The 27672-nt window shown below is 51.1% G+C and overlaps 2 protein-coding genes across 3 annotated transcripts; both read left to right on the top strand.

The window, feature by feature from the left end:
- Positions 1-8112: 8112 nt before the first annotated feature.
- Positions 8113-8475, top strand: LOC136454409 (uncharacterized). The gene has a single exon (XM_066454845.1). It carries the CDS (start codon positions 8113-8115, stop codon positions 8473-8475), a length of 363 nt encoding a protein of 120 aa, XP_066310942.1.
- Positions 8476-17260: 8785 nt separating this feature from the next.
- LOC136451765 (uncharacterized) lies at positions 17261-20674 on the top strand. Of its 2 annotated transcripts, none has more exons than XM_066452454.1 (3): positions 17261-18574; positions 19838-20059; positions 20156-20674. In XM_066452454.1, exons 1-3 carry the CDS (start codon positions 17317-17319, stop codon positions 20161-20163), a joined length of 1488 nt encoding a protein of 495 aa, XP_066308551.1. In that variant the 5' UTR covers positions 17261-17316; the 3' UTR covers positions 20164-20674. The 2 variants fall into 2 exon arrangements, with proteins under 2 accessions (XP_066308551.1, XP_066308550.1); XM_066452453.1 differs by having other exon boundaries at positions 20141-20671.
- Positions 20675-27672: the final 6998 nt, after the last annotated feature.

Below are 27672 nucleotides of genomic sequence, written 5' to 3'. Positions count from 1 at the left end.
GAGGCTACTGTCGGGGTTATGAAAATGAGATACCCCAAAGCACGGTCTTAAGTATCACTCAGGACAACCCAGCCGGCCACGGCCTGACCGAACACGGCTCGCCTCGACCTCTCAGCTTCGGGCCGTACAAGGTTCGTCTCGACCTCTCCCACCTCTCTCACCGCTGTTGGCGGACGTTAACTCAAATGTTTTACCCGCCAAAGTATATTAAAATAACAACAAATAAAATATATTTGAGCAATATAGGTCTTTTATCTAACAAGTTCCACGAGTTTTGGCTTTCTAAGTGATTTTGCAGGATATACAAAAAAAAATGTGCATTAAAAGATGATATACAATGCATACGCAGCTGTGACAAAAATCGGCCATGAAAAGGAATTCGAAATTTTTGATGTTGCAAAACCGACTCAAATAAATATTTGGAGTACACGATTGCAAAGAGCTCATCGAACCGATCAAAACAGATATATTATTTGATATATTTGAAGTTTGAAATAAAAAAGATATCAATTTTGAGAATTATAAAGAAGTGCTCAAAATGTCGACGTGCATGCAGCAGCAGCTGCTCTGCTCGTTGTCCACGCAAATTAGACAGGGCCAGATGGGCCCGCTGGAGCCCATGCAGCCAGCAAGCCATCGACCGGCAGGGCAGGCAGCCCAGGCAAGCAGCGTGAGCGCCCAAACGCAAGGCGCAGCTAGCACCGTGCAAGCAGCGTGAGCACCCAAACGCAAGGCGCAGGCAGCCCAGGCGACCCCGTTTTGGCCCACATTCTCCGTCGGTTTTCTTGCATGTCGGTGGGAGTAAATTCAGAGGCGCAAGTTTTGGCTTCCACCGACGTTGGAGGTCGGTTTCTATTTTAGGTGGCGCCATTGAGTATAGGAGGTGGGAATATTCTTCAGAATCATGCAAAGGATCTCCGCTCTCCTAAGCAAACTTCCACCTGTAAATAGAGACCCTCTCCCTCACTTGTAACACACTCTACCTTAAGCTCCATTCTTCATCTATATTTAGTAGTAGTGTCCCTCTAGGTGCTCCCACCTAGTTGTAGTAAAGAAAATAGAGAGAGTGGGGAGGACGATAGCGGAGTAGGAGCTAGGTCTGTTAGATCATCCTCGACTTTTGTACCTCTACGGAGCTGACTCAACTCTTGAGTAATATCCAGGTTATACTTTGGTAATTCCAAGTTTTCTATTTGACTAAGTTCAAGTTTTACTTCACTTTACTTATGGGAACTCTGCTCGACCGAGTGCTCTAGTATAAGGTCCAGATTAGAGTAGTAATCGTTAGCATAGACGTGGTGTCTAGGCTAGTGTTTACCTGAGTTTGCGTCCAATCCCACGAATAGTTGTGGTAGCCCCAGAGGTGACAGCTCTGACCAGGCCTTTGTAATCCACCACGTTCGGATTGGTGTTTTCGTAGAGCTTTTGGCAGCCTTCCTCCCATCACCCCTTACCAGTCTTTTTGAGGATCGAAAAGGTACTGCTGCTCCAAAGTAAGTAAGTTTAGTAAGCCTGAACCTGGTTATCTAGTTTGTCTTGGGAAAAACCTTAGAAAATCCCTGTACCCATAAAAACACTTTTCTACCTTTATTCTTGAACGACCTTGATCCTTTCTAGTACACTTCACGTTCCCCGTGGAAATCGATACCTAGAATACTCTCAGATGAAAGCTACAGTGATATCTGTGTGCTTGCAGATTTATCTGATTGCGTTAACAAATACCAACAACCGTGCGGTGCCACGACCACCCCTTTCCTTAGCAGCTAAGGAAAGGATGAGAGGTGGATGAGCGCATTCATTACGCCCGCTCAGACGGGACGCGCACGCCCACCCCGCCAAGCACAGGAAGGACGACAGCCCTCTGACTGTCCGGCCCTGTGTTGCCTTGGTTAGCACCCCGCTGACGGACAAGACCACACTGGGGCACAGCTACACCACGTCGCATGGCTCCGCACCACCCAAGTCCTGTCCAGCCTAATGGACGGGTGTAAGACCGTACCCACCAAGACGTGGGGACCACAATGAGGAGTCAGCCCTCCACTCTGACCGGATCCTATGCCTCCGATCTGACCCTAGAAGGTTGGGGCAACGGGATCCTGACCTCGGGAGTAGGCAACCTACGACGAGACAAGCCACTCTCCCTGTCGGATATAAATATCAAGGTGTCCTACGGTTATGGGATGACTGCCGCTTACCTTGATCCAACCGGGGATTAAGGATAACATGACGGCCCCGGCCGACCCCCCAGAGCGCGGGACCTGTCACGCCCGACCTTGAAGGCACGAGTCCCGTCCCGTCCGACCCCGAAGACTCGGGCCCGACCGAGGGCGTGGGCCCCGAGTCCGGCCGACCCCGAAAAGCGCAGACTCCGTCTCGCCCGACCCCGGGGGCACGGGTCCCGTCTTGCACGGCCCCCCCAGAGCATGGGACCCGTCACGCCCGACCTCCAAGGCACGGGTCCCGTCCCGTCCGACCCCGAAGACTCGGGCCCGACCGAGGGCATGGGCCTCGAGTCCGGCCGACCCCGGAAAGCACAGACTCTGTCTCGCCCGACCCCGGGGGCACGGGTCCCGTCTCGCCCGACCCCCGAGAGGCGCAGACTCCGTCTCGCCCGACCCTTGGAGGTGCGATCCCCACCTCGCTCGCTGCTGGGGTCACGAGTCTCATCTCGACCGACCCCAAGGGCTCAGGACCCGTCTCGCCCTAGAGCATGGGCTCCGCATCGCCCGACCCCTGGGGGTCGGATCGCCCCCACGCAAAAGATAAGATCCAAGGGCAGGATCTGTACCGCATTAAATGCCCAGGACGCACGGATTTGATGCTCCCAATAGGTCAGAACTATGCCACCAGTCCCCCGCCACGCCTGGCCACCTCGACCAAAGGGTGCAGGTTCGAAATCGTGTCCTAATGCTAGGGAGGGCCCCGACACACCTCGACGTAACCGGCAACCTCTGAAAAGCTGCATCTTGACACCCACTCTCCAACAGTGTTAGGCGGACCGGCGCTGTACCACTCGGTTCTCGAGCCACCCCTGACACGAGATCTTCCCATACCGCATGTTAGGGAGAGGAGAGGCGCCGCCCGTGTACTTTCACTATCGTCAACAGAGCCTGCAGGACCCACTCGCGGAGGAGAAGGGCAGCGCCGGATAGTAGCTATACCACCGTTTTCTCTCTCTCTCCTGTACCCTAGGTCCTACCCTTAGTTTATAAAAGGGAAGGTCGAGCACCCCATGGGGGGACGATCGACTGATCATCAAACAAATGAACACACGCACGGAGCACTTAAGCTCCATCACGAACCCACAGAGACTTGGGACTAGCTCCCTCTCTTGACTGTTTGTAACCCCCTACTACAAACCAAGTGCCAATAACACGAGCAGCCTAAAACTGGATGTAGGGACATTCTGCCCGAGCCAGTATAAACCCTGTGTCCTTTGAGCACACCATCCGAAACCTGACGTGCAATACACAAATTTACTAGCCGACGAATTCAAAACGCCGACAGTTGGCGCGCCAGGTAGGGGCCTTTTGCGTGTCACGACGATCTCAACCACGCGGTTTTGGATGGCCAGCCATCGCATCCACTTCGCCCTAGGCTCCCACATTCGGTTCGGGAGCCTACACTTCCTCTGCACCGGGATGGAATACGACTTGGTTTTGCTCCCTCCCTCTGTGTCGGTTGACCGTGTCACTGGCATGGAGGAGGGGCACACCACACTCCATAAGACTGGGTCTACTGACCCGCCCTCTGACATTGACCTCGTCGCTGAATCAATGGGGGGCCTCCATCTACAGGCCACCCTAGAGCTCCTCGAGAGTTCTAAGGCAGCCTCGAACGCCGACTCTTGCGAGTACGGCAACAGCTGGGGCGACGCTGACTTCTCCAGGCTCAGCGACCCGGAGGCTCTGTGGCATTTTCTCGGCAACTACGACTACCTCCTCGATGCTCCTCCAGGACGGATGCCGTCCCAGGAAAGCTGCGAGCATCTCTCCTCCCCCTGCGCCACGGCGCAGCACGAGGAAGGAGAACCGTTCTTACCAGAGGCCTCGTCGGGGGACGCCTCGACTGCATACCCTTTTGGCCTCCGTAACTCTGCGGGAGTCATTGGCAGCTATGTGGCGCAGCGAATGTGCTCGTCTGACACAAACGACGAGTTCATGGGGATGGTAGACTACGCCTCAAAGTCGGTCTACGACCACCTAGAGACAGATCCCGAGCCTCTCTTCAGCTCCCCCTCGGGTGATAGGAGCCACCATCCCTCTCGCAAGTGTTTCGTGGCAAAGGCCCACGACAGCTGCACCTTGAGCACTGGGGACGCCGAGGGTCACCCACGGGGAGTCCCCGTCCGCGTCCCAGTGGAGAGGGTGGCCGCATCGCACCCACCAACTCCAGCAGCCTCCGCGCCACCCTTACAAGGGAGGCTACGGTTAGAGCAACTGCAGGCCCAGCAGCAGGAGTTAGATGAGGCGCTCCGGGAGGTGGAGCGAGAGCACTCCTAGCTCGAGCAAGAAATCAAGCGCCATCGCGCTGAGCAAGGGTGAGCGCGGGCCATGGCTCACGACGTACAACGGTGAATCATGGAGGACGACGATGGTCCCCCATGATTCCTTCGAGCCAGCCAAAACATCGCCGCCACAATGGCTTTGCTCTGTGGTCTCCCGACACCTGCTACCCCCGAAGAGCGCAAAGCTCAACGGGACATTCGCAAGCTGCTCGGGCATGCAGCAGAGCAGCAGGCAGAGAGCTCGCTGTCATGACGGCACGGGCACAACATCAGTCGTCACACCTCCCTCGGGCACCATGCGGCTAATGCTTCCGTCCATCAAGCGCCACCCAGTGCGAGGGTCGCCAGCCTACCCCCGGTCCGAGAACACGTTGGCTCCATCCGCGATGCCCGTGTCATCCTAGATGCCCGCAGGCGTGACAGGCGGTAGGGCGCCGACCACGGCTATCACCCTCGCCGGGGTGGGCGCTACGACGTCAATGAGGACCGAAATCCAAGCCCCCTCCACCAGGGCCTTGGGCTTTCGGTCGACACATACTCCATGCACCATTCCCTCAGCGGTACTGTGCACTGACCAATGTCCTCAAGTACTCCGGGGAATCGAATCCCAGCCTCTGGCTTGAGGACTATCGACTTGCCTGTCAGGCCGGAGGCGTAGATAATGACGACTTCATCATCCGCAATCTCCCCCTATATCTGGCCGACTAGGCTCGTACGTGGCTGGAGCATCTCCCGCCCAACAGCATACAAAACTGGGCGGACCTCCGTGAAACCTTCATGGGAAACTTCTAGGGCACTTACACATGCCCTGGAAATCCCTAGGACCTCAAAAACTACCGCCAAAGGGCGAAAGAGTCCCTCCAGGATTATATCCGATGCTTCTCTCGGCAGTGCAACGAGCTCCCTAACATCGCTGACGCCGATGTCATCAGCGCGTTCCTTTCTGGGACCTCCAACGAGTCTTTGGTCGATGAGCTAGGGCGCAAGTGTCCTCGGACCACCAAGGAGCTCCTCGACATCGCCACCAGTCATGCCTTCGGAGAGGACACGGTAGGAGCGATCTTCGACCGCTCCAAGGGCAAGGCAAGGCAGGACGAAGACATCGGCAAGGACGCCTCCAACCCCTCTGGCAAGAAGAAGAAGAACAAGCGGTGGCGCGAGGGCTCGCTCGTGGCCGCCGTCAAGCGAAAGGGCAAAAAGGCGCCCACCGAGGGCACCCCTGACCACTTTGAGAATATGCTCGAGGGGCCATGCCTGAACCATGGCTATCTCGTCAAGCACGTCCTCAAAGACTGTGGTCTCATGAGGAAATTCTTGGCGGGGGGCTCCAAGAAGGGAGAGCCGAAGAAGCTCGACCCCAGTGGCGACGACACCGAGGGCGAAGACGTGGTCTACCCAACTGAGACCACGTGTCTCATGATCTTCGGTGGATCCGACTCCTATGCCTCGAGATGCCAGCAGAAGCTCAAGCACCGAGAAGTCTACAGTGTCGAGCCAGCCACGCCCGCCTTCCTCAAGTGGTCCAGCTCGCCCATCACGTTCGACCGGACTGACCATCCAGAACATGTGCCGCATCTAGGCCGGTACCCGCTTGTGGTTGATCCCATCGTCGACACCAAGCGGCTCTCCAAGGTGCTGATGGACAGGGGCAGCGGCCTCAACATCATCTACGCCGACACCCTCGATGCCATGGGCATCAGCCATTTGCGCATCCAGCCAAACGGGGCGCCTTTCCATGGCATCATGCCTAGGAAGCAAGCCGTACCACTCGGACAGATCAACCTGCCTGTTACCTTCGAGACTCCTTCCAACTTTAGGATGGAGACCCTTACCTTCGAGGTAGTCAGGTTCCATGGAACCTACCATGCCGTGTTGGGGCGCCCATGCTACGCGAAGTTCATGGCGGTACCCAACTACATGTACCTCAAGCTAAAGATGCCAGGGCCAAAGGGCGTCATCACCGTCAGCACTTCCATCCAGCACGCTTACGAGTGCGAGGTGGAATGCTGTGAGTTCGCCTCAGCGGTCATTGCCTCGGAGGAGCTGCTGGCTGTCCACCAAGTGGACGACGAGGAGGCGCTCGATGCTAAGAAGGCTTCTAGATCGTTCCAACCGGCCGAGAACACCAAGGAAATCCTTATTGACCCAAGCGGTTTGGAGGGGAAGATGGTGCGCATCGGCGCCACCCTCACCCCAAAATAGGAAAGCGCGCTCGTCGACTTCCTCCACGCGAACAAAGATGTCTTCACATGGAAACCCTCGGACATGCCCGGCATACCGAGGGAAGTCGTTGAGCACGCCTTATGGATCAAGCCGGGCTCCAAGCCGGTGAAGCAGCGACTGCGCCGCTGTGACGAGGAGAAGCACAGGGCCATCGGTGAGGAGGTCATGAAGCTTTTGGCGGCCGGGTTCATTAAGGAAGTGTACCACCCTGAGTGGTTGTCCAATCCTGTTCTTGTAAGAAAAAAGAAAGGGAAATGGAGGATGTGTGTTGACTACACGAGTCTTAACAAGGCATGTCCGAAGGATCTGTTTCCTTTACCACGCATAGATCAAGTAGTCGACTCAACGTCAGGGTGCAAAACCCTATGTGTCCTTGATGCATATTCCGGCTACCACTAGATCACGATGAAGGAATCCGACCAGCTCGCGACCTCCTTCATCACACCATTCAGGTCATACTGCTACATTTCCATGCCGTTTGGTCTAAAAAATGCCGGGGCTACATACCAATGATGTATGCTCAAGTGTTTCGGTGACCTCATCGGGCGAACCGTTGAGGCATATGTAGACGACGTCATGGTTAGGTCCAAGCGAACCAAAAACCTCATAGCCGACCTCGAGCTGACCTTCGAAAGGCTCAGGAAGAACGGCATCAAACTCAACCCCGAGAAATGCGTTTTTGGGGTTCCAAGGGGTATGCTGCTCGGGTTCATCGTCTCCGAGCATGGCATCGAGGCTCACCTCACAAAAATTATGGCCATTACCGAAATGGGCTCGATTCAGAACCTCAAGGGGGTGCAAAGGGTCATGGGGTGCCTAGCGGTGCTAAGCCGCTTCATCTCGCACCTCGGCGAACGAGGGCTGCCCCTATACAGGTTACTAAAAAAGGCCAACCGCTTTAAGTGGACCCCAAGGCTCAGGACACGCTTGACAAGCTCAAGGCCCTCCTATCTACAGCCCTGGTCCTGGTCCTACCGATCGGATAGGAGCCGCTCCTGCTCTACATAGTGGCCACCACCCAGGTGGTTAGCGCCGCCCTTGTAGTGGAGCGGGAGGAGCAAGGACGTACCCTCAAAGTGCAATGCCCTGTGTACTTTGTCAGCGAGGTCCTCTCCGACTCTAAAACTCGGTACCCGTAGCTTCAAAAGCTCCTGTACGTGGTCCTCATCACCAAGAGGAAGCTCCGGCACTACTTTGGGTCACATCTGGTGATAGTAGTATCTTCCTTTCCCCTCGGTGAGGTCATCCAGAACCGCGAGGCGATGGGAAGGATCGCCAAATGGGTGCTCGAGTTGATGGACCAGGGGATCACTTATGTCCCCCGAGCAGCTATCAAGTCCTAGGTGCTCGCTGACTTCGTCACGGAATGGACCGAGGTCCAGATGCCACCGGCAGCCGTCGACCAAGAGTACTGGACAATGTTCTTCAACGGGTCACTAATGAAGAAGGGCGCCAGTGTAGGGCTGGTCTTCGTCTCGCCGCTCAGTGTACGTATGCAATACGCGGTCCGCCTTCATTTTCCTGCCTCCAATAACATAGCGGAGTACGAGGCCCTTGTCAATGGTCTACGTATCGTCGTCGAGCTGGGCATCCGTCGGTTGGAAGTCTGGGGCGACTCGCAGCTCGTTGTTGGCCAGGTCATGAAGGACTCAAACTGTCACGACCCCAAGATGGCCACGTACTATCGGGAGGTCCGCCGACTTGAAGAAAAGTTCGACGGCCTCGAACTGAATCATGTCCCATGAAGGGACAACGAGGCGGCTGATGCTCTGGCAAAGATCATGTCCAACTAGGACCCGGTCCCGACTGGTGTCTTTTCCAGCGATCAAGACCAACTCGTGGTGCGTTATAGCGAAGCAGGAGGGGTCGGCAGCCCGCCACCCCCCTGGAATGTGACGCCGACCGACCACCCTTGGGGGCTGATCCCTCGTTGGCCCCCGTGAAGGGTCGAGATGGTGACTAGAGGGGGGTGAATAGTCTTTTCTAAAACTTAATCGCGTCGGCTAACCGATACAAATGCGGAATTTAAACTAACGGTCTAGCCAAGACTACACCCCACTATATATGTTCACTAGCACCTTGCAAAGATAACAATTAAGCAATAAAGGTGCCGGGCTAGCTAGAGCTCTCCTAAACAATTCTAGGAGCAAGGTTACACAAACCTATGCCACTAGTACTTTAAGTGACAAGGGAGCTCCTACACATGCTAGTAAGCAAAAGCACAAAGCTAACTAAGCTCACTAGCAATGCTCAATAACAAGGCAACCAATGCCTAATTAGAGAGCATAAATACTTAGCTACACAAACTAAGCAATGTGACTAACAAGGTTACTAAAACCAAATTAGCCACGTAAGGTAGCTACTTCTATGCTACACAAGCAAGAAGGTAAATTAGCAAGCTACACAAGCTATCTAATTACAAGAGCAACTACACAAGCTTAATATGTATAAAAGTAATTGCAAGCTTGTGTAACGGGGATGCATACCAACGGGAAGAATAAGGTTGACACGATGATTTTTCTCCCGAGGTTCACGTGTTTGCCAACACGCTAGTCCCCGTTGTGTCGACCGCTCACTTGGTGGTTCGGCGGCTAATTAGCATCACCCGCTAAGCCCGCACGTCGGGCGCCGCAAGAACCTACCCCATGAGTGAGGGTAGCTCAATGACACGCTTTACTAGAGTTGCTCTTCGCGGCTCCCGCGGGGCGAGCACAATGCCCCTCACAAGCACTTCTTCGGAGCGCCGCACAAGCTTCTTGCGCGCTTCGACGGAGACCACCACCAAGCCATCTAGGAGGTGGCAACCTCCAAGAGTAACAAGCACCACCGGCTTGCAACTCGATCACCTAGTGCCACTCGATGCAACCTCACGATGCAATCGCACTAGAATCACTCACTCACACAATCGAATGATCACTATCAAGTATATGTGTGATGGAGGGCTCCCAAGCACTCACAAGCATGGACACTAAGTCTCTTGAGGTGCTCCACACCAGCCATGGCCGAAGGCCACTTCTATTTATAGCCCCAAGGGCTAAACTAGCCGTTACCCCTTCACTAGGCAACGGTCGGGCCGACCGGACGCTTCGGTCGTGTTGACCGGACGCTGGACCTTAGCGTCCGGTCGCCCGCAGACGACCACGTGTCCCGGTTCCAACGGTCACTTGACCTGACCGGACGCTCCAGCTTCAACTGACCGGACGCTGAACCCCCAGCGTCCGGTCATTTCCAGTAAGCTCTCGAGCATGATCGGACGCGTCCGGTCGAACGTGATCGGACACAGCCAGCGTCCGGTCACACTCCAGCTACAGCGTCACCGTATGTCAGCCTGACCGGACGCAGCCTTCCAGCGTCCAGTGCATTCAGATCCAGCGTCCGGTCAGTTGACCGACGCCAGCATCTTCTCCATTCTCTTCACCCTTGCTCAAGTGTGCTAACCACAAGAATTTGCATCCGGCGCAATAGAAAATAGGCATTCCATTTTCGCAAAAGCGCCGAACACCACCGCCTTTGTAAATGTGCCAACACCACCAAGTGTACATCACCATGTGTAAGTGTGTTAGCATTTTCACAATCATTTCCCAAAGGATGTTAGCCACTCAACTTGCCATGCCACTCGATCCTAGCGACAATGCAAAGTTAGATCACTCGAGTGGCACTAGATGACCGATATGCAAACAAGTTTGCCCCTCTTGATAGTACGGCCATCTATCCTAAACCCGGTCATAAACTTCTCTACACACCTATGACCGGTGAAATGAAATGCCCTAGGTTATACCTTTGCCTTGCGCATTCCATTCCATCTCCTTCAATGTCGATGCAACACATGCACCAACACGATCAACAATGATATGATCCACTTCATATCATCACATGATCATATTGGTTCATTGATCTTGACTCTACTTGCTCTTCACCGTTGCCATCGTCCATCGGCGCCAAGTCTTGCTCAAGCTTCACCACCACGCGGTCCATCACTTCCAAAGCCTTCGACTTGCCCTTCACGCTTACAACCGGTCCATCAAGCCAAGTCTTGTCTTGATCTTCTCCACCTTGATCACATGACTCAATGTCATGTCTCATGTGCATTTAAGCTCCTTCATCATCACATGTGTGAGCTTTGCAACATCTCCAAGCCATTTTTACCTTCATGGCATATGTTGCTCACACACATGTACCTGTGGACTAATCACCTGTGTATCTCACATAAACACAATTAGTCCACCTAAGTTGTCACTCAATTACCAAAACCAAACAAGGACCTTTCACCCCGCAGCCTTCGTGGTTCCGTAGGCCGATGGGGACATGGCAATTGAGCCTGACCCCTAGGCTGACTGGAGGACGCCATTCCTTGACTGCTTAATCCGTGAAGTGCTCCCCTCCGATAAAACAGAAGCACGACGGCTCGCGTGGTGAGCCAAGTCCTTTGTTGTCATCGCTGGGGAGCTTTACAGGAAAAGTCATACCAAGGTTCTGCAATGTTGTATCCCGGTCGATCAGGGGGTCAGGCTGCTGAAGAATATCCACTATGGGACCTGCGGGCACCACACCGCGCCACATAACCTGGTCGGAAACGCATTTCAGCAAGGATTCTACTGGCCGATGGCAGTGGCCGACACCGAGCAGGTCATGCGCACCTGCGAAGGGTGCCAATTCTATGCCCAGCAGACGCACATGCCAGCCCAGGCACTCTAGACAATCCCCATCACTTGGCCATTCACGGTTTGAGGGCTTGATTTGGTCGGACCCCTCAAAAGGGCACCCGAGGGCTACACCCATCTCCTTGTCGCCGTGGATAAGTTCTCCAAGTGGCTAGAAGCTCAGCCGATCTCCAGAATTCGATCGGAAGAGGCCGTGACATTCTTCACCAACATCATCCACCGCTTCGGAGTCCCCAACTCTATCATCACCGACAACGGGACGTAGTTCATAGGGAAGAAATTCCTTGATTTCTGCGACAAACACCACATCCGAGTCGACTGGGCCACCGTGGTGCACCCTCACACGAACGGGCAAGTTGAGCACGCCAACGGTCTGATCTTGCAGGGCCTCAAACCTCAGATTTTCAATCGGCTAAACTAGTATGGCAAACGATGGGTCACGGAGCTGCCCTCGGTAGTCTAGAGCTTGCGGACGACTCGTGGTCGGGCAACTGGCCACATGCCCTTCTTCATGGTCTACGGTGCCGAGGCTATCCTCCCCACTAACCTTGAATACGGGGCGCCAAGGGTGAAGACATATACCGACTAGGCCAACGAAACGTACATTGAAGACGCCGTAGATCCACTCGATGAGGCACGCGATGTCGCTCTCCTCCGATCGGCCAAGTACCAGCAGGCAATGCATCGGTACCACAGCCGCCGTGTCTAAGGTCAGGCCTTCGGCATCGGTGACTTGGTACCATGCCTCATGCAGAGCAACAAAAACCGCCACAAGCTGTCACCGCCGTGGGAAGGCCCCTACATCATCACCGAGGTACTCCGCCCAGGCACTTACAAGCTCAAGGATGCCGATGGACAAGTCCTCACCAATGCCTGGAACATCGAACAGCTACATCGCTTTTACCCTTAGTACTTTCTAAAGGCTATCATTATGATCATAAAAGCTAAGGATGATGTTTTCGAAAAAGAAAAGAAAAGTGTTATCTCCTAACATTTTCACTCGCATTTGCCCAATTTCCAGTGACACCCGACCCTAGCAATGGCCTGGGGTCGGGCCTCACTCGGGGGTTGACAAGCGTACTATACTTAACGAAATCTTCTTTCTACATCTGACCTCTTCTTATGATGAGACCTAAAAGTAAGAGCTGCGGAAACTAGCACTGGGTAAAACCGGTCGGACTGCAAGAAACCTACGCCCCAGCAGCTATGGCACTCTTGCTCACCAGTATAACCAGAGTTCTTTCCCATACCTCGAGCTTTGAAACCTCAATGTCGGGAGAGATTGGATCGTATTAAGATATAATTACACGTACTCGAAAACATTTTTTTCCATCCGACCCCTTCTTATGATAAGACCTGCGGATGAGAGGTGCGAAAAATTAAGCACCAAGGAAAACTGGTCGGACTGCAAGAAGCCTATGCCCCAGCGGCTACGGTGCCACTTGCTCACCAGCGTGATCGGCGCTTGGTCACTCGTAACTCAAATTCTTACCGTCCTATCATGAGCTAAGGGTCGGATCGCGATAACCTTCTTATACACATAAAAAGAAGAGCCAGATAACCTTTCTGTCTAGAAAACAGAAGTCTTGTTCAGATCCTTAACAACCCCGATGCCGAACTCATCCGACTAATTAACCCCCTAGGGCCAAAGTTTCGCTATCTGTCTCCTCTATAGGGATCCGCGCCAAGGAAGCCACTACCTCCTCGATTTCATCCACCCCGATGTCAGCATCGCTAAGCACCTCCTCTCCTGCTCGAGTCAAGCCTTTGAAGGGATATCTTACCCCTTCAAAGCCTTGGGGGCTACACCCACCGGGTGCGCTCGTGCGCACCCACCGAAGGATCGGGCAAAGCATCCACAAGCTCGCACGCGCCGACGGAATATCGAGTAGCTATGCTAAGGGTCGGATCGCAATGACCCTTCCATACAGATGGAAAGAAGAAAAGTCAGACGACGTTTCCGGTCAAAATGGAAGTTCAGAACTTTTCCAAGTTTATTACATATCCTAAATTCCGAACTCGACTAAACTAACTCCCCCCACGCGGGAGGATCTCCTCCTCCATGTGCTCGGCCAGGTCTCGCCGGATCCTCCCCCTTTGGTTATCTCACAGAAAAATGCGCCCGAACCGCACGGCCCCATATGGTAAGTCCAGGTAACAAATCCTCCTGAATTTATTACCTCGAGATTCCAGGGGTCACGCCGCTCCTAAACCTCTCCCTCGAAGGTTACGCCGAACAAAAGGTATTTCAATCCCACGAAACGGGCCGAGCCGCCACAGGTAAGAAGGGATACGGGGCTGAAAATGCCCCTATGGCCCATTAACCGCCCAGGAGTTTGAAGGTTGGCCCACCGGTGGGTTCGCAGCCGCTCCAGGGCACCTTAAGAGTAAGGGGAGGCTAAAGACAGGCCCGCTAGCGGCCAGTACCCGAGCCGTGTGGAGCGCTACGGGCATCCCAACCCTCGTTTCGAGTCTTGGATGATGCGTGGTTCATGGTTTACCTCGAAGGGAGGCAGCGAGCCCTCGGGACCGGCTGAATGGACCCGAGAACTATATGAACTAGCCACCAAGAATTTGGAGTCGGTCACCAGCTGACCTCGAACCGGGCCCCCGCAAAGGGGATGCCGGGGCTCCACTCGAACAAGCCCATTAGCAACTCACCGAGCACTGTGCTTCGTCCAACGACGAAAAGCGCGGTACGGCTCAACCCCTCCGTTCTAACGAATGAACGCGCAAGGGATAGCGATCACAAGACGAAACGACCCTCGACCGGACCCCTGCTACGCATGGGGGCTCGGGGGCTGGGCATCGCAAAGAGACCAAACATGCGGTCATAGGACGAACAATGGACCACCTCAAAGAGCCTCTGAAGGAGTGTCCCACTCCTCCAAAGACTCGGGGGCTACTGTCGGATATAAATATCAAGGTGTCCTACGGTTATGGGATGACTGCCGCTTACTTTGATCCAACCGGGGATTAAGGATAACGTGACGGCCCTGGCCGACCCCCCAGAGCATGGGACCCGTCACGCCCGACCTCGAAGGCACGGGTCCTGTCCTGTCCGACCCCGAAGACTCGGGCCCGACCAAGGGCGTGGGCCCTAAGTCCAGCCGACCCTAGAAAGCGTAGACTCCGTCTCGCCCGACCTCGGGGGCACAGGTCCTGTCTCGCCCGACCCCCCCAGAGCGCGGGACCCATCACGCCCGACCTCGAAGGCACGGGTCTTGTCCCGTCCGACCCTGAAGACTCGGGCCCGACCGAGGGCATGGGCCCCGAGTCCGGATGACCCCAGAAAGCGCAGACTCCGTCTCACCCGACCTCGGGGGCACGGGTCTCGTCTCGCCCGACCCTCGAGAGGCACAGACTCCATCTCGCCCGGCCCTAGGAGGTACGGGCCCCACCTCGCTCGCTACTGGGATCACGAGTCTCATCTTGACCGACCCCAAGGGCTCAGGCCCCGTCTCGCCCGAGAGTGTGGGCTCCACATCGCTCGACCCCTGGGGGTTGGATCGCCCCCACGCAAAAATAAGATCCAAGGGCAGGATCTGTACCGCATTAAATGCCCAGGACGCACGGATTTGACGCTCCCAACAGGTCGGAACTATGCCACCAGTCCCCCGCTACGCCTGGCCACCTTGACCAAAGGGTGCAGGTTCGAAATCGTGTCCTAATGCTAGGGAGGGCCCCGGCACACCTCGACATAACCGGCCACCTCTGAAAAGCTGCATCTTGACACCCACGTCTCCAACAGTGTCAGGCGGACCGGCGCTATACCACTCGATTCTCGAGCCACCCCTAACACGAGATCTTCCCATACCGCACGTCAGGGAGAGGAGAGGCGCCGCCCGCATACTTTCACTATCGTTAACAGAGCCTGCAGGACCTGCCCGTGGAGGAGAAGGGCAGCACCAAACAGTAGCTGTACCACCATTTTCTCTCTCTCTCTCTCTCTCTCTCTCTCTCTCTCTCTTGTACCCCAGGTCCTACCCTTAGTTTATAAAAGGGAAGGGCGGGCACCCCATGGGGGGACGATCAACTGATCATCGAACAAATGAACACACGCACTGAGCACTTAAGCTCCATCACGAACCCATAGAGACTTGGGACTGGCTCCCTCTCTCGACCGTTTGTAACCCCCTACTACAAACCAAGTGCCAATAACACAAGCAGCCTGAAACTGGACGCAGGGACATTCTGCCCGAACCAGTATAAACCCCGTGTCCTTTGAGCACACCATCTGAAACTTGACGCGTAATATACAAATTTACTAGCCGACGGATTCGAAACACCGACACTCCCTATACAGTAACATCACAACTTCTCCCTAAAGAAACGAAGCGCCAGGATGAAGGCCTAGAGACAGCAAGCATGACATACCGGGCAAGGGAGTTGGTAAGCAGCCACCACTCCCCTTGCGCCACCATGGCTGAAACTGTACATTCACCATACGACATCCCTTGGCGTAAGGAGCAAGCTCACGTCGACCATACCGACGACAAGACTAGATAGACTGCTTAGCAAGCACGCTAGCTTCTCCATCCCTTGGGTTCCTCGCCACTCGGGCTAGGAGAACCCTTCTCTGCATGTAACCTGGCCCCCGTGACTATATAAGGGGAGCCATGCCTTCTTCTATAGGTAGCTCCGATCTAATCAAATTCTCTCGCTCGGCTTCCTTCAAATATTTCCCATTTCTTGAATTTTTACTCCTTGTAGGACTATAGCTTGCATACTCCCTGTTGTAAGCCTTTTGGAGCACTTTGGCATTGAGGAACACGTACTCATAGGTCTCTGGCAACTAGACATAGGGCTCAGTCCTGAACCAGTATAAATTTTCTTTGTTTTTTATGCTAGCCATCGAATCCCTTGAGCAACGCGGTGATAAATTTACTAGTCGGTTCTCAAAACACCGACAGTTGGGCACGTCAGGTAGGGGAAATTCGCGCACTCACGTTGGTGATCAGGGCGTCAATGGCATCCTTCACCCACCTCGGACTCGCTCTCAGTGTGGCCCCCGGTGGCCGCATCCGCTTTGGGAGCCTCGAGTTTGTCAACATCGACGGGCGGACGCTCGTCTCCGATCTCCACCTCAACTAGGCTCTCCTCGGGGGCTAGGACTTCGCAGCTGACCGCCTGGGCCAGCCATATCTTGGCGTAGCCGCCATGCCTCTGCAGCGGGCGCCGGCGCCGACGTTTGCCATTCATTTCGATCAAGATCTCCACTTCGGAGCAGTGAACTTCGTGACTGACTAGCTGAGCCAGTTACACCTCCGCGAGGTCACCATGCCTCAGCCATGGATGCCGCCTCGGGGCCCCGTGCCCTGGAACGGGCGAACGGCACCCTCATGGTTCGCGGTTCGGATCCACTAGCACACCGGATCGAGGCACTCCTCGGGTTTAGTCCTAAACCGAAATCAAGTTGGCACGCTTTCCGCGCGCTGATCGACACTCCCTCTCGGTTCCCTGGAGACGGATCCGCGCCTATCAGTGGGAAAACTAATGGTAGACGCTAACAGATCGGACGGAAGACCAAACAGGGAAGGGGTTTTCGTTTTCAGGACATAGAGATAAGTTCGAAGGAAAAAAGATCATAGATGGAAGATGCGTTTTTTCTCAATATTTTTCCGGAGAAATTACTTCTCCGTCAGAGAACAAGCGAAGCATTCACAAAGCCAGCAAGCCCAGCCAAACTTGCCGTGGCAAGACGAACGAGGGGAGACGGGCCAGGCTGGGGTGTCTGGGCCTTTCCCCACTCCGGCCTGTGGTCTCTGAATGTACTAATACATATAACCCTAGCCCCCAATGGTTCTCAATCTCCACCCATCCGCTTCTTCCTGCCCCCCCCCCCCCCCCCCCCCCCCCCCCCCCCAGCGTATCGGATCAGATCCGATTCTCCACACCCACACCAGTTTAGGTTGGCTCCATCCAATGGATCGCCGTCCCGACTGGATCCTCCTCAACACTGTAGCAGTCGCCGGCCGCAACAGCGACGCTATCACTGCCACAGGCTGCACGAGGTATGGGAAGACCATCGAGGTATCGCTCTCTCTCGAGCACCCACCACATCCCTCCATCCTCTACGTGCACAGCTCCGACATGAACCCGTGCGTGCCCCCCAACATCGTCTGCGCGGTGGAGAACCTCGTGCTTGTCTCCGTCAACGTTGGATCTGGACCGTCCTCCCTCTCGCGCTACGACTTCGACTATTTCATCTACCAAGCTCACACCAGCGGCCCGTCGCTCCAGCGGCTGCAGCGCCCTCACGACCCCTACTTCAAGTACAACGGCGTCGGCCTCCTTCCTCGTTCGGATGGCAAATACACCGTCGCCGCGTTGATTCCCACATTCACTAGAAACCAGTACAAACTCTACGTGCTCCACTCCCATACTCAGAGCTGGAGTTGCAGGACGTTGTGTGTGGAGGTGCCACAGGAGCCGTTTCCGATGGAGCTCCCCAGAGGCTCAACTCAGCTTCATAGTCATTTAACAAGCGGCGTGATAACCATCGGAGGTGAAGGTGGTACCATTGGCTGGGTTGATCATTGGCGTGGCATCCTCTTATGTGACGTGCTGCTCGAAAAGCCCTCCCTTCGTGGTGTGCCTATTCCCCTGCCGTTGAAGGAGCTAAGGGATACCGGCGGGAAGGATTTTCCATTTGGACCTGGATGGCAACGCCGTGGCATTGCCTTCAGCAGAGACAAGGTCCTCAAGCTTGTTCACTTGGAGGTTACTGCCACTCGACTTCCCTACAAGGACCCCGAAACAGGGTCTCTCTCTTTCAAAGTGGATAGCTGGGCTCTCACCACATGGAGCAACACACGTATGACCAACTCGTACGAGGATTGGCACCAGGACTGCACGGTCCATGCTTCTGACATCACAATCGACAACCCAGCTGTTTCCAAGGTGCTCGAGTCTGGATTGCTTGCAGGAGAGCATCTGGCCCTGCAGAACCTCGTAATGTCTCAGCCAGCTCAGTGCATGAATGGTAAAGAAGAAGTCGTTTGCTTGGTGGCCAGGAAGAAACATAATCACCCGGCGGCATGGATTCTGATTGTTGATATGAAGAATGCCAAAGTACAAGCTGTAGAGGAGTTTGGTACTACTGAAAGACAGCTTCTTTCATCTATCATATATTACCCTAGTATGATTTCCCAATATATGATGAATCCACCAACTACCCTAGGTAATTAGTTTCTTGTATTATTGCTTCAAATGCTTGCCTGTACTGCATCTTGTGACTTCCCTCCTCTACTGTATCATGCATATGACTTCCATCTGTTTGTGTTTTAATTCATGTTCCATTATAAATTAACAACATAGTGATGTTTGCTCTAAATTTTCGTTGTGGCACCTACTAGTGAAATGCTTTTGTTAACTGTTTGATTTCTAATTAATTATTATGAATAACTACTACTATATTGATGCGTGCTCAGCACTATCATGGCATCTATCAGTCAAATGCTTATGTTATCTGCTTGTTTTCTAATTAATCGTCCATTGCGATTTGTTTGTTTTTACATGGCATCTGCTTCTCTGCTTTCAGTATGGCTTTCTCATATGGCTGGTGCCTGGACACTATCTTTTATTGCAACTCAGTTTCAAAATGTACAAAATTGGTTGCTTAATCAGATAGATATCAGTGGTAGTGGACATTGTTGAAAATTTAACTAGTGTCGACATTGTTGAAAATCTAACTAGTGCTGACATTGTTGTAAACATAACCTGTGTTGGTTGCACAAATAGATATTAGGGCCAGGGGACATTGTTAAAAGTTTACTAGGGTTGATTGCACAATTAGTATATTTGTAGCAGCACAGTTTTAAATACAAGTAGTGTCGTGTGTTGATTAATGGTGATGATGCCAGCTGAGTCCTTGAGGGCAGGCCCATGACAACTACTAGAATCGCTGGCCTCTACTAAAGCTGCAGCCCATGTACCAATAGGAGAATTCAGGCTAATAATCTCGCACAATGCAGACCACTGGTCTATAAGAAAAGTTGCTTTCATTTTTTGCTCACCCCTTTCATTGTCTTCGTCAGATTAGGTGACAAAAACGTGTGATAGGGTGCTCTCCATTGAGAGCTTGTGTGTTTTGTCAGATCAGGCATTTGCTGCCTCTGCCACCAATTGGTGTGATCTGGGCACCGTGTGCCATGTAACGTAGGACCCAGTGCTTTTCAAATCACTTGAGTGTTAATAGAAAAACAGTCCCATAACACTGTTCAGGTGCATCAATTCGATTTTATTGGCTAGTTGGCCGATCCGTTGATTAACCGTCTGACTATTTAGTAATTGGCCATGTCTGGTTGTGGCTGCTGGAGTGCCGGTGCCTTATTTCACATTTATTTGTTGTTTTTATTCATGTTGTTGATCACTTGTTCTTACCTCAGATTTGACCTGTTGTCCAGCTATTTAATTTTTTGTTGATTTGTTCATCATGTTGCAGGCCGTTCCTTCCCAATTTCAAGCAAAGAAACTCACGAAGAACAGTTACATGTTGGGATCAAACCAAGTGAGCGACCAACTCCTTATCCATGGGCACGTTTGGTTGACTGCATGCAGCCCAACCAGGCCCGTCGGATGCAGTGCACCCTTGATTGGTTAGCTGAATTAGGACTCCAGCCTGGCCTGTGGCATGCACGAGGCTTCACTCAGCCAGGCTCGTCAGGTACGTAGATTTATGTGCTTCAGCAAGTATTTTATGTGCTGCTTCATGCTTCAGCAAGTATTCATGTTTAATTGTTAACAGGTGGTGATGATGCAGAGGAATGAAATGATTAAGCCAGTGCTTTGGAGGCCTGCGGTGGACTGGAGGCTGCATGAGGCTATATATTGCTCCACTCACGCATGTGGTGCCTCACTCCGTTCTAATAATCTTGGTGTTATGCTGGAGGACCAGCTTGTGGATTTATTTGTCTAAGTCAAAACAACTTGTGTGGATTTGTGTTTGCCATGGAGGACCGGCTTGTGGATTTCTGTCTGCCTTTCTAAGTTGAACCAACTTGTGAAAGCACTGTCAAGGAATTTGTTTAGGGTTTGATAATTTTTTGCTTTGCGTAGGGTTCTTGTATCCCTGCTATTCTTAGGGTTCTTGTAGCCCTGCGATTCTTTCCTATCGGAGTTTTGCATACGGCTCAATTTAGTCCAACAGACCTGCGCTAGCGCAACAGAATTTCAGGTGCTGGTAATTTGCAATCGTGTTCTGCTCATGTTTTCTAGAGAATGAATGTGCTACAGGTTCGATATATGTACATTCTTCGTATGTTGGCATGAAAATCCAGATATGTTCGCTCCACTGCAGGGGATCGGACACATTTTTTTTTCAATAATTATTTTTTTTTATCGTATACATTTTTGTAACTACATGTAGCAATAGAAGCATACATTTTGTCTTAAACATGAGTATATTGTCAAGAAGAAAAATAGAATGCGGCAATTTGGAGACAGTTGCAGATTGTTTTCCACTGCCGACGGCGCAATTTCATAATCTTCCTCTCGCCCGGCACCTCCTTTGCTGCCACTTCCCGCCGTCGACGTTTCCTTCGTCATCACCGCCCTCACGCTGCCCACTGGCCGTCCATCCCAAAATTTTTTAAAATAATAATTTTAGTAAATGTTTGTGGGGAATTTTAAAATCAAGAAGGACGTTAAACCAAATAACGTCCAGTTTGAGGCGCTGTCCTGAAACACGTCCACCCGTGGCCGTGGACGGCCTTGACCATAGCGTCCACCCGTGGTCAGCCGAGCCAGGTCCTATCATCAAGCTCGCTCTTGGTTTGTTGTCTTCCTCCGTGCTCTGCTGCTTTTTATTGTAACGAAAGGCATGTTTAGTGGGGCTCTATCTAATTCTGATTTTTTATGGAAGCTGATTCTCTGAGAGAAGTGATTTTATGGCTGAAAGTGATTCTCTTTGATTCTTTAGCATAAACTCTTAAAATCATAACGGAGAATCACTTCACATAATCAGGAGAAGCTACTTTTTTCAGCTCTCCTAGTTCATTTCAGAGAATCACCTCACGGAATTAGCAAATAATTACTTCTCTCTCGAAAACTGTTTGGCCAGAGAATCAGCTATGGAATCTCTGCCAAACGGAGCCTAACAGCACATGGTGTGGATATAGTGAGATACTAGTACAGTAGCAGTATTGATGAATCGTCAATAATCTAACCATCCTCTGTACGGCAAAATCACATAATGTATTAGTAGTAATCGATTATTAAACACACAATCTTTGATGATATCACCACTAATTAGACACGCATGACTCCCGAAGAGATAATGCATTGCCTGAATCCTGACCTCACATAATTCAAGTCACAAGTAAATGGTCCCATATCAAAGTGCATTTGCAGAGAGCAATTATGTAATGTTCAACTATCAATTTTTTAATGTCGTTTTGTGCACTTACTAGTCACACTACTTTTATATTTGCATTTATATGTTGTTTTCTGCGACTCCAAACAGCTTTGGCTCCTTGCTACAGTATGTGATGGAGCTTCCTAGTTTATTTTCAAAAGAAATATAAAAACAGCACCTTGCAACGGTGCAAAGCCACCAAAGCTCCAATAAACAGACCATACTCTATCTTGGAATATAGGTATAGAAACATTAAAAATTTGTACCCAAATTAGATATGTACTGTAAGATTACTTGTCACTTAGAAAGCAATTCCCCTTTAATCAAGCGGATGGCAACGTCTTTATATATATAACTAGTTGAATTCTCCGCGCGTTGTTGCGGGAGTTTGAGGTTATAATTTAGGTGACCACTTGATATTATAATTTAGACGGCCAATTTGGAGTTCCTAATGACATATGAAGTCAACAATTTAATTTGTGGATGATAGGTGACTAAATTCATCATAATGGGCGTACGTATAATCTGTAAGCTTTGCATACAGAGATTGCTTCAGAAGAAAAAGGAAAAAAGATAGCTTTGAATTCAGATGGTTTAAGAAGAAAAAGGAAAAAAATACAATATAGTAGTAGTATTAACTGCAGCGTTCTCTTGCAACCAAAGCTAAAGAAAGTGGCGACCTGCAGTTAGCATAGAACATTTATCTCATGTTTTAAACGATGTTCCTTTATTATTCACTAATTTTTTTTGCAAAGAGTCAAGCAAGGGCAAGGTAAGATGTGTACAACTGTTGAAGGATACCTCACACCTTGATTTTTATCTCCAAGAATGATCTCATGACTTACCCACCAAAAAAATTGGAAGTTTTTCATTAAGGAAGACTCTTTTAACCTAAGCATCATAGATAGGATCTAAATGACCACAGGGGGGTGAATAGCCTATAAAAATTCCCTACAAACCACAATTTACACTAGAGCAAAAGGGTTAGTGTCGGAAGAATTAGCTCCGGCAATACCTAGCAGCTAATCGCGTAAGATGAATCAGATGGTAGCACACAAGACACAAGATTTATACTAGTTCAGGCACGTGGGGTGCCCTAGTCCAATCGAGGGTGATGCTGCTCTTCTTGTATTCGTATGCTCGGTTACAGGAGCTGCTGCTTCTTCTAACGCAGTGCTAGAATCAAGTAGATTGGATTGGATCCTGATCAGGGCCCCTACTCCTCCTTATATAGCCTACGGGAGTAGGGTTACAGATCTGATCGACTAACAAATTGATTTTCTAGTTTGTTACATAGAATACATGATAGATTGATCCTACTCTATCGTCCAGATACGACGGCTCCAGATATCTTTGGAATAACTTGATCCCCAAGCTGATGGACTCACCTGGCCTCCGTGGGCCTCCTTCGCCGTAGCTCTTGGACCAATAGATGGACATAGTCAAATATACAGGTGGTGCGGGTACCCCTGGCCCATATATCCGACGGTAGCACCCGTAGAACTTAATGACAAGTTAGTCATATAGCTCCGTCCTCGGTTAGAGAGCCAAACTGAGACAACATTCGAATCCGAAAGGTAAGCTACTGGCTAGAAAAGGGGGTCGGTTTTGAAACGGTGAGTGCGCTAGCTACTACTAGAATATATACCTCCTCCTCGCTTTTGTGATATGCATACGAGTAGAGAAGTCTACTTGCGGCTTACTTTTGTGTGAGCAACTGCTGTAAGAGAACGCAAAAGTTAATTCGCGACGTGACGCCCCTCGCTCGCGTCCGCGCCCCACTGACCCACACCCGACCGCGCCCCACTCTTCTTCCCCAACTCTGGCCAGGGTTTCAGCAGCCCGTGTCCCTCTCTTCTTCTGCAACTCCGGCGAGCTTAGAACGGGGTTTGGGGGGAGCCAGATCGGCCAGACGGTGGGGACGGTGGTTTAGGGGCCCTGGCGGCGGTGTAGGCGGCCGAGCCAGGTCGGGGAGGGGACGCCATGGCCGGAGTTCGCCCACGAGCTTGCCCTATCTTTAGGGGAGGGTGGGGTTGACGGGCAGGGGCGGGAGGAGGGCGGCGCGATGGGGCGGCGGGAGCTGTGGAACGCCGATGGTGGTAGCTAGGATAGGACATAGGAGCTCACTGGCATTGTAATTAGAAGAGGGCGGACTTGATGGGTGAGGGCGGGAGGTGGGTGGAGCGGTGAGGCGGCCGTCGCCGGCCGTGTGTGGTGGAAGCCGGAGCAGGGGTGGGGGCAAGGACGATGTCGGCGAGGAGGAAGAAGACCGGGGTCGCGCGCGGAGGACGAAGCCGGGGCAGTGGGACTGGGGTCACTCGCTCCCGTTCTGCGCGATGGGTCGCGCTTTAGCGCTGCCCTAAGAGAACGGGGATGTAAGTGTACTGTTGCTGTTGGACCTGCCACTAGGTAGAAGTAGAAGCAGTACCCGTGCAAAAATTAGTCGGCTTTGAAGAGCAACTGATTTAACGAGTGTGTTGAAGATGGCAAGAAATTTCTACAAAGATCTTAAGATATTACATGAGAGAAGATATTTGTCATGCTATTCTAGAATGTTTGTCGTGTAAATCACCCATGTCAAATCTCATAAACTCTCTTATTTCTTGCATCAATCATGCTATTCTATCAAATAAACCACTAGAATGTTTTAAGGTGCTCAATCCAATCCAAGCTTGTCTCTTTTACATATCTAACCCTATCCTTTTACAATCCGCGAACTCTGTTCTATACTATAAGCCCTGACATCTATGTTTAATTGGTGCTGCCTTCAAAAATCAGATGATCTCAAGTCTTATTATATAATTTTGCTCTTTCAGTAGTTCCTCTGATTCAAACAGAACAATCTGATGAACCAAAACAACGAAGTAGCAAAGCTTTAGAAACCATGTACATAACCAGGGCTGCAGCACAGGTGTATGCCATGAGCTGACGACTATGATGATATAGAATTGAAAGGTGGAGAAGCACCTGTTGATACCCAAATTTGGCTCGGATCGTATTTCACGTGAACACATCTAATAGCCAAATTTGATTATTAAAATGATTTATTGATTAGTGCTTTAGTTTGATTAATCTGGCTATATCTAGTTGTTTGGCCGATTACTTGATGACAGAGCTCGAAGGACCGAGTGCATGTGGTCATTTGGCTTGGTTGGCTGAGTGCATGTTCAGGTGGCTTCGTTGGCCAGGAACCAAGGCAGGAGGCAGCCGGTGATGATTTTCCAGTGGAAAGTAGCAGCAGCAAAATAGATTGCACGGGTCAGGTAATAGGAGCATGCAGGGATGTGGATCAAACATGATTGATTATGTCTGAGCTTTCGAGGGACTACAAAGGTCTGTGGTGTTCATCGACTTCAACAGCGTGGACGGTGCAAAGAAATTCAGGCGCTATATTTGATTGTTTGTTCACGTGAAGGAAAAGAGAAATTGTGTGACTCGGGCTCTACAATGCCGCTGCATGCCGCGGTGATCACATAAGGAGAAAAGATGGAAGGTCTAACACGTGAACATGCATGCATTAGCGGAGCCAAGATGAGCACCTCGGAGGGGCTAATTAATAGAGATTTAGAACAAATGTCGAAGATTAATGGTGAAATCACGTTTTTCTACAGTAAATACAAAGCTCACCCTCACGGAGGGCTGCAGCCCCCCCCCCCCCCCCCCCCCGCGGGGATCTGGCACTGCATGCAAGACGCGTAAGCAGCTTAAGTTGATTCGGACTCTACAGGTGCAGCATGCATGCCGTGATCACTAGGGAGCTAAAGATGGAAAGCTTACGTAAACAGGTTTGGTTCCCGGAAAGCATATACACGTGCACACGAGATTTTGGCTTGCGTGCGTATTCTGTTCGGACGATGTTTAACCGAGTCAGATTAGATGACTCTGTATAGGAAAGACCAGCCGTCCTATATAAATATAAAAGGTGACGACCGATTGACAACACACAATCGAATCTATCAATACATCTACTTTTTATCTTTTATTTTACTTTTCCAATCTACTATTTCTTCTCGTTCTTCGTTGTCGGCGATGTTCATTGCTTCAACGAAGGCAAGGCCCTAGAGCGGTCAGGCTGGCTAGGGTACCCCATAGCCGCCGCACGCCCTGACGGGGTCCTTCCTAGGCGTGTGGGGTTTCAGGTCTCAAGAGACCTCGCCGGCGTGTCATGCGTATCACGCTCCCGGCGAGGCTTCTCCGGCGATGTGTCCTGCGTATCGCGCTCATCGCCAGGGGCACACGGTGACGTGTTCCTGTGCGAACACACTTTTTGGTGACTCCGCTGGGAAAAGAAGTTTCGACGATCTCCGTGATCGTTGCTGCTGCGAGGAGGTCGTCATCAAGGATTTGCAATCTACAACGGTGGTATGAGTACCCAATTTAATTATGTAGATGCAAATAATTCATATGTTGATATTGCTAGATTTTTTTGATAAGCATGGTATATCGGCTAGGCCTCATGTTTTCAATTATGAATCTGATTACATGCAAAAGGTGATGCAAAATAATTTACATGCTTCAAGTTATTATGATACAGGCAACAGGCAACATATGTCTCTGAACTTGCATGCATCGGCAACCCCACAAATTCATATGCCGATGAACAGCATGATGAGTTTTGTGACAAAACTGTTCAATTTATACAAGTTTAAGTATGACTGTCCCCGTTTAAGACGTTGACACGCACATACTTGCACTCATATAAACCCATTAGTCCGCCGAGTGTCATGCAGGACCTCGGTAAATCAACTTCACAACCAGGACTGTAATAGATTAAACAAACACACATCACATACATGGAGTTGCAGCGGAAATAATATTACAAAAGAGTTCACAAATACAAGTACAAATTTGGGTGTCAAAACCAATTAGAGAAAAACAACATAGCTTTCAAATAAGTACAATAACATAAGTTCCAAATACATTGCTAGCATAAGTGACATCCTCCAACAATAGCATATAGACGAGAACATTATTTAGAATCACCGAGCCCACCGATGGTTAGCCACCATCTTCAACAGGCCGAGAACTACACCTGCAACATGGTGGGATAAACCTTGAGTACGAGGGGTACTCGGCTAGACTTACCCGTCATAAACCAAAATAAATGATACCAAGGAGCATGCAAGGCTTTATGGATGGAGCTAGCTTGACAATATTTTGCAAAAAAGGTTAATTACATATTTTGCATAATATATCTTTAGCATCAAGTTAAAACCTATTCATTTAACATCTCTAGATTAGCACATGTACTATAGCAATCACTTGATCAAGTAGCAAGCATTAGTAAGCATATCCGGTGTAGCATGGTGAATCATCATCATCATCATAACCATTAAGTTTAATTAGGTGTTTCTACGTTGCCGCTGCTCAGTCAAGTTCTCACTATCCTGGAGAGACGGCGACTCAAATCGATTCCTACCCAGCTGAGGAATTATTCTTAACACAAACCCCGGTCTACCAGCCACGGTAGCCTAAGGTCACTTTTGGTACAACTCAGGAACCAACTTCGTGGGCCCGATCAGCGCCGCACTCTCAAGGACGCCACTTTGCCAGGACTTTCGGGACTGGTTACCCGCCCTTGGACTCACGCCAATAGCTCCCCGCACATCCTTACCTCCTCCAGAGTGCACACTTTTTACTTATCGACTTCCGGTCTAAGTTGAGCTACACGGCTTTGCGGTCGGAACGACTTATCCGGTCAACTAAGTGTTAAGCATGCGTTCAACATGACATGAGGACATACAGTGCATCGGTCCTTAAACGACATATACGGGAATAGATAGGCACCTAGGACCTCCATGCCCTGTCGCTTTTCTATCTCCATCCCGCTCGGTCTCCCTTCATTTATTAACACATGGTTATTTCCACGATAGCAAATATAGCCAACCATGACCAGATATCTCCCTATATCTCACAGGTGACAG

The sequence above is a fragment of the Miscanthus floridulus genome, chromosome 5, assembly GCF_019320115.1.
Source record: "Miscanthus floridulus cultivar M001 chromosome 5, ASM1932011v1, whole genome shotgun sequence".
Classification (NCBI taxonomy): Eukaryota; Viridiplantae; Streptophyta; class Magnoliopsida; order Poales; family Poaceae; genus Miscanthus; species Miscanthus floridulus.
The sequence above is the reverse complement of the archived record's forward strand: the minus strand, read 5'-3'. Positions and strand labels throughout refer to the sequence as shown.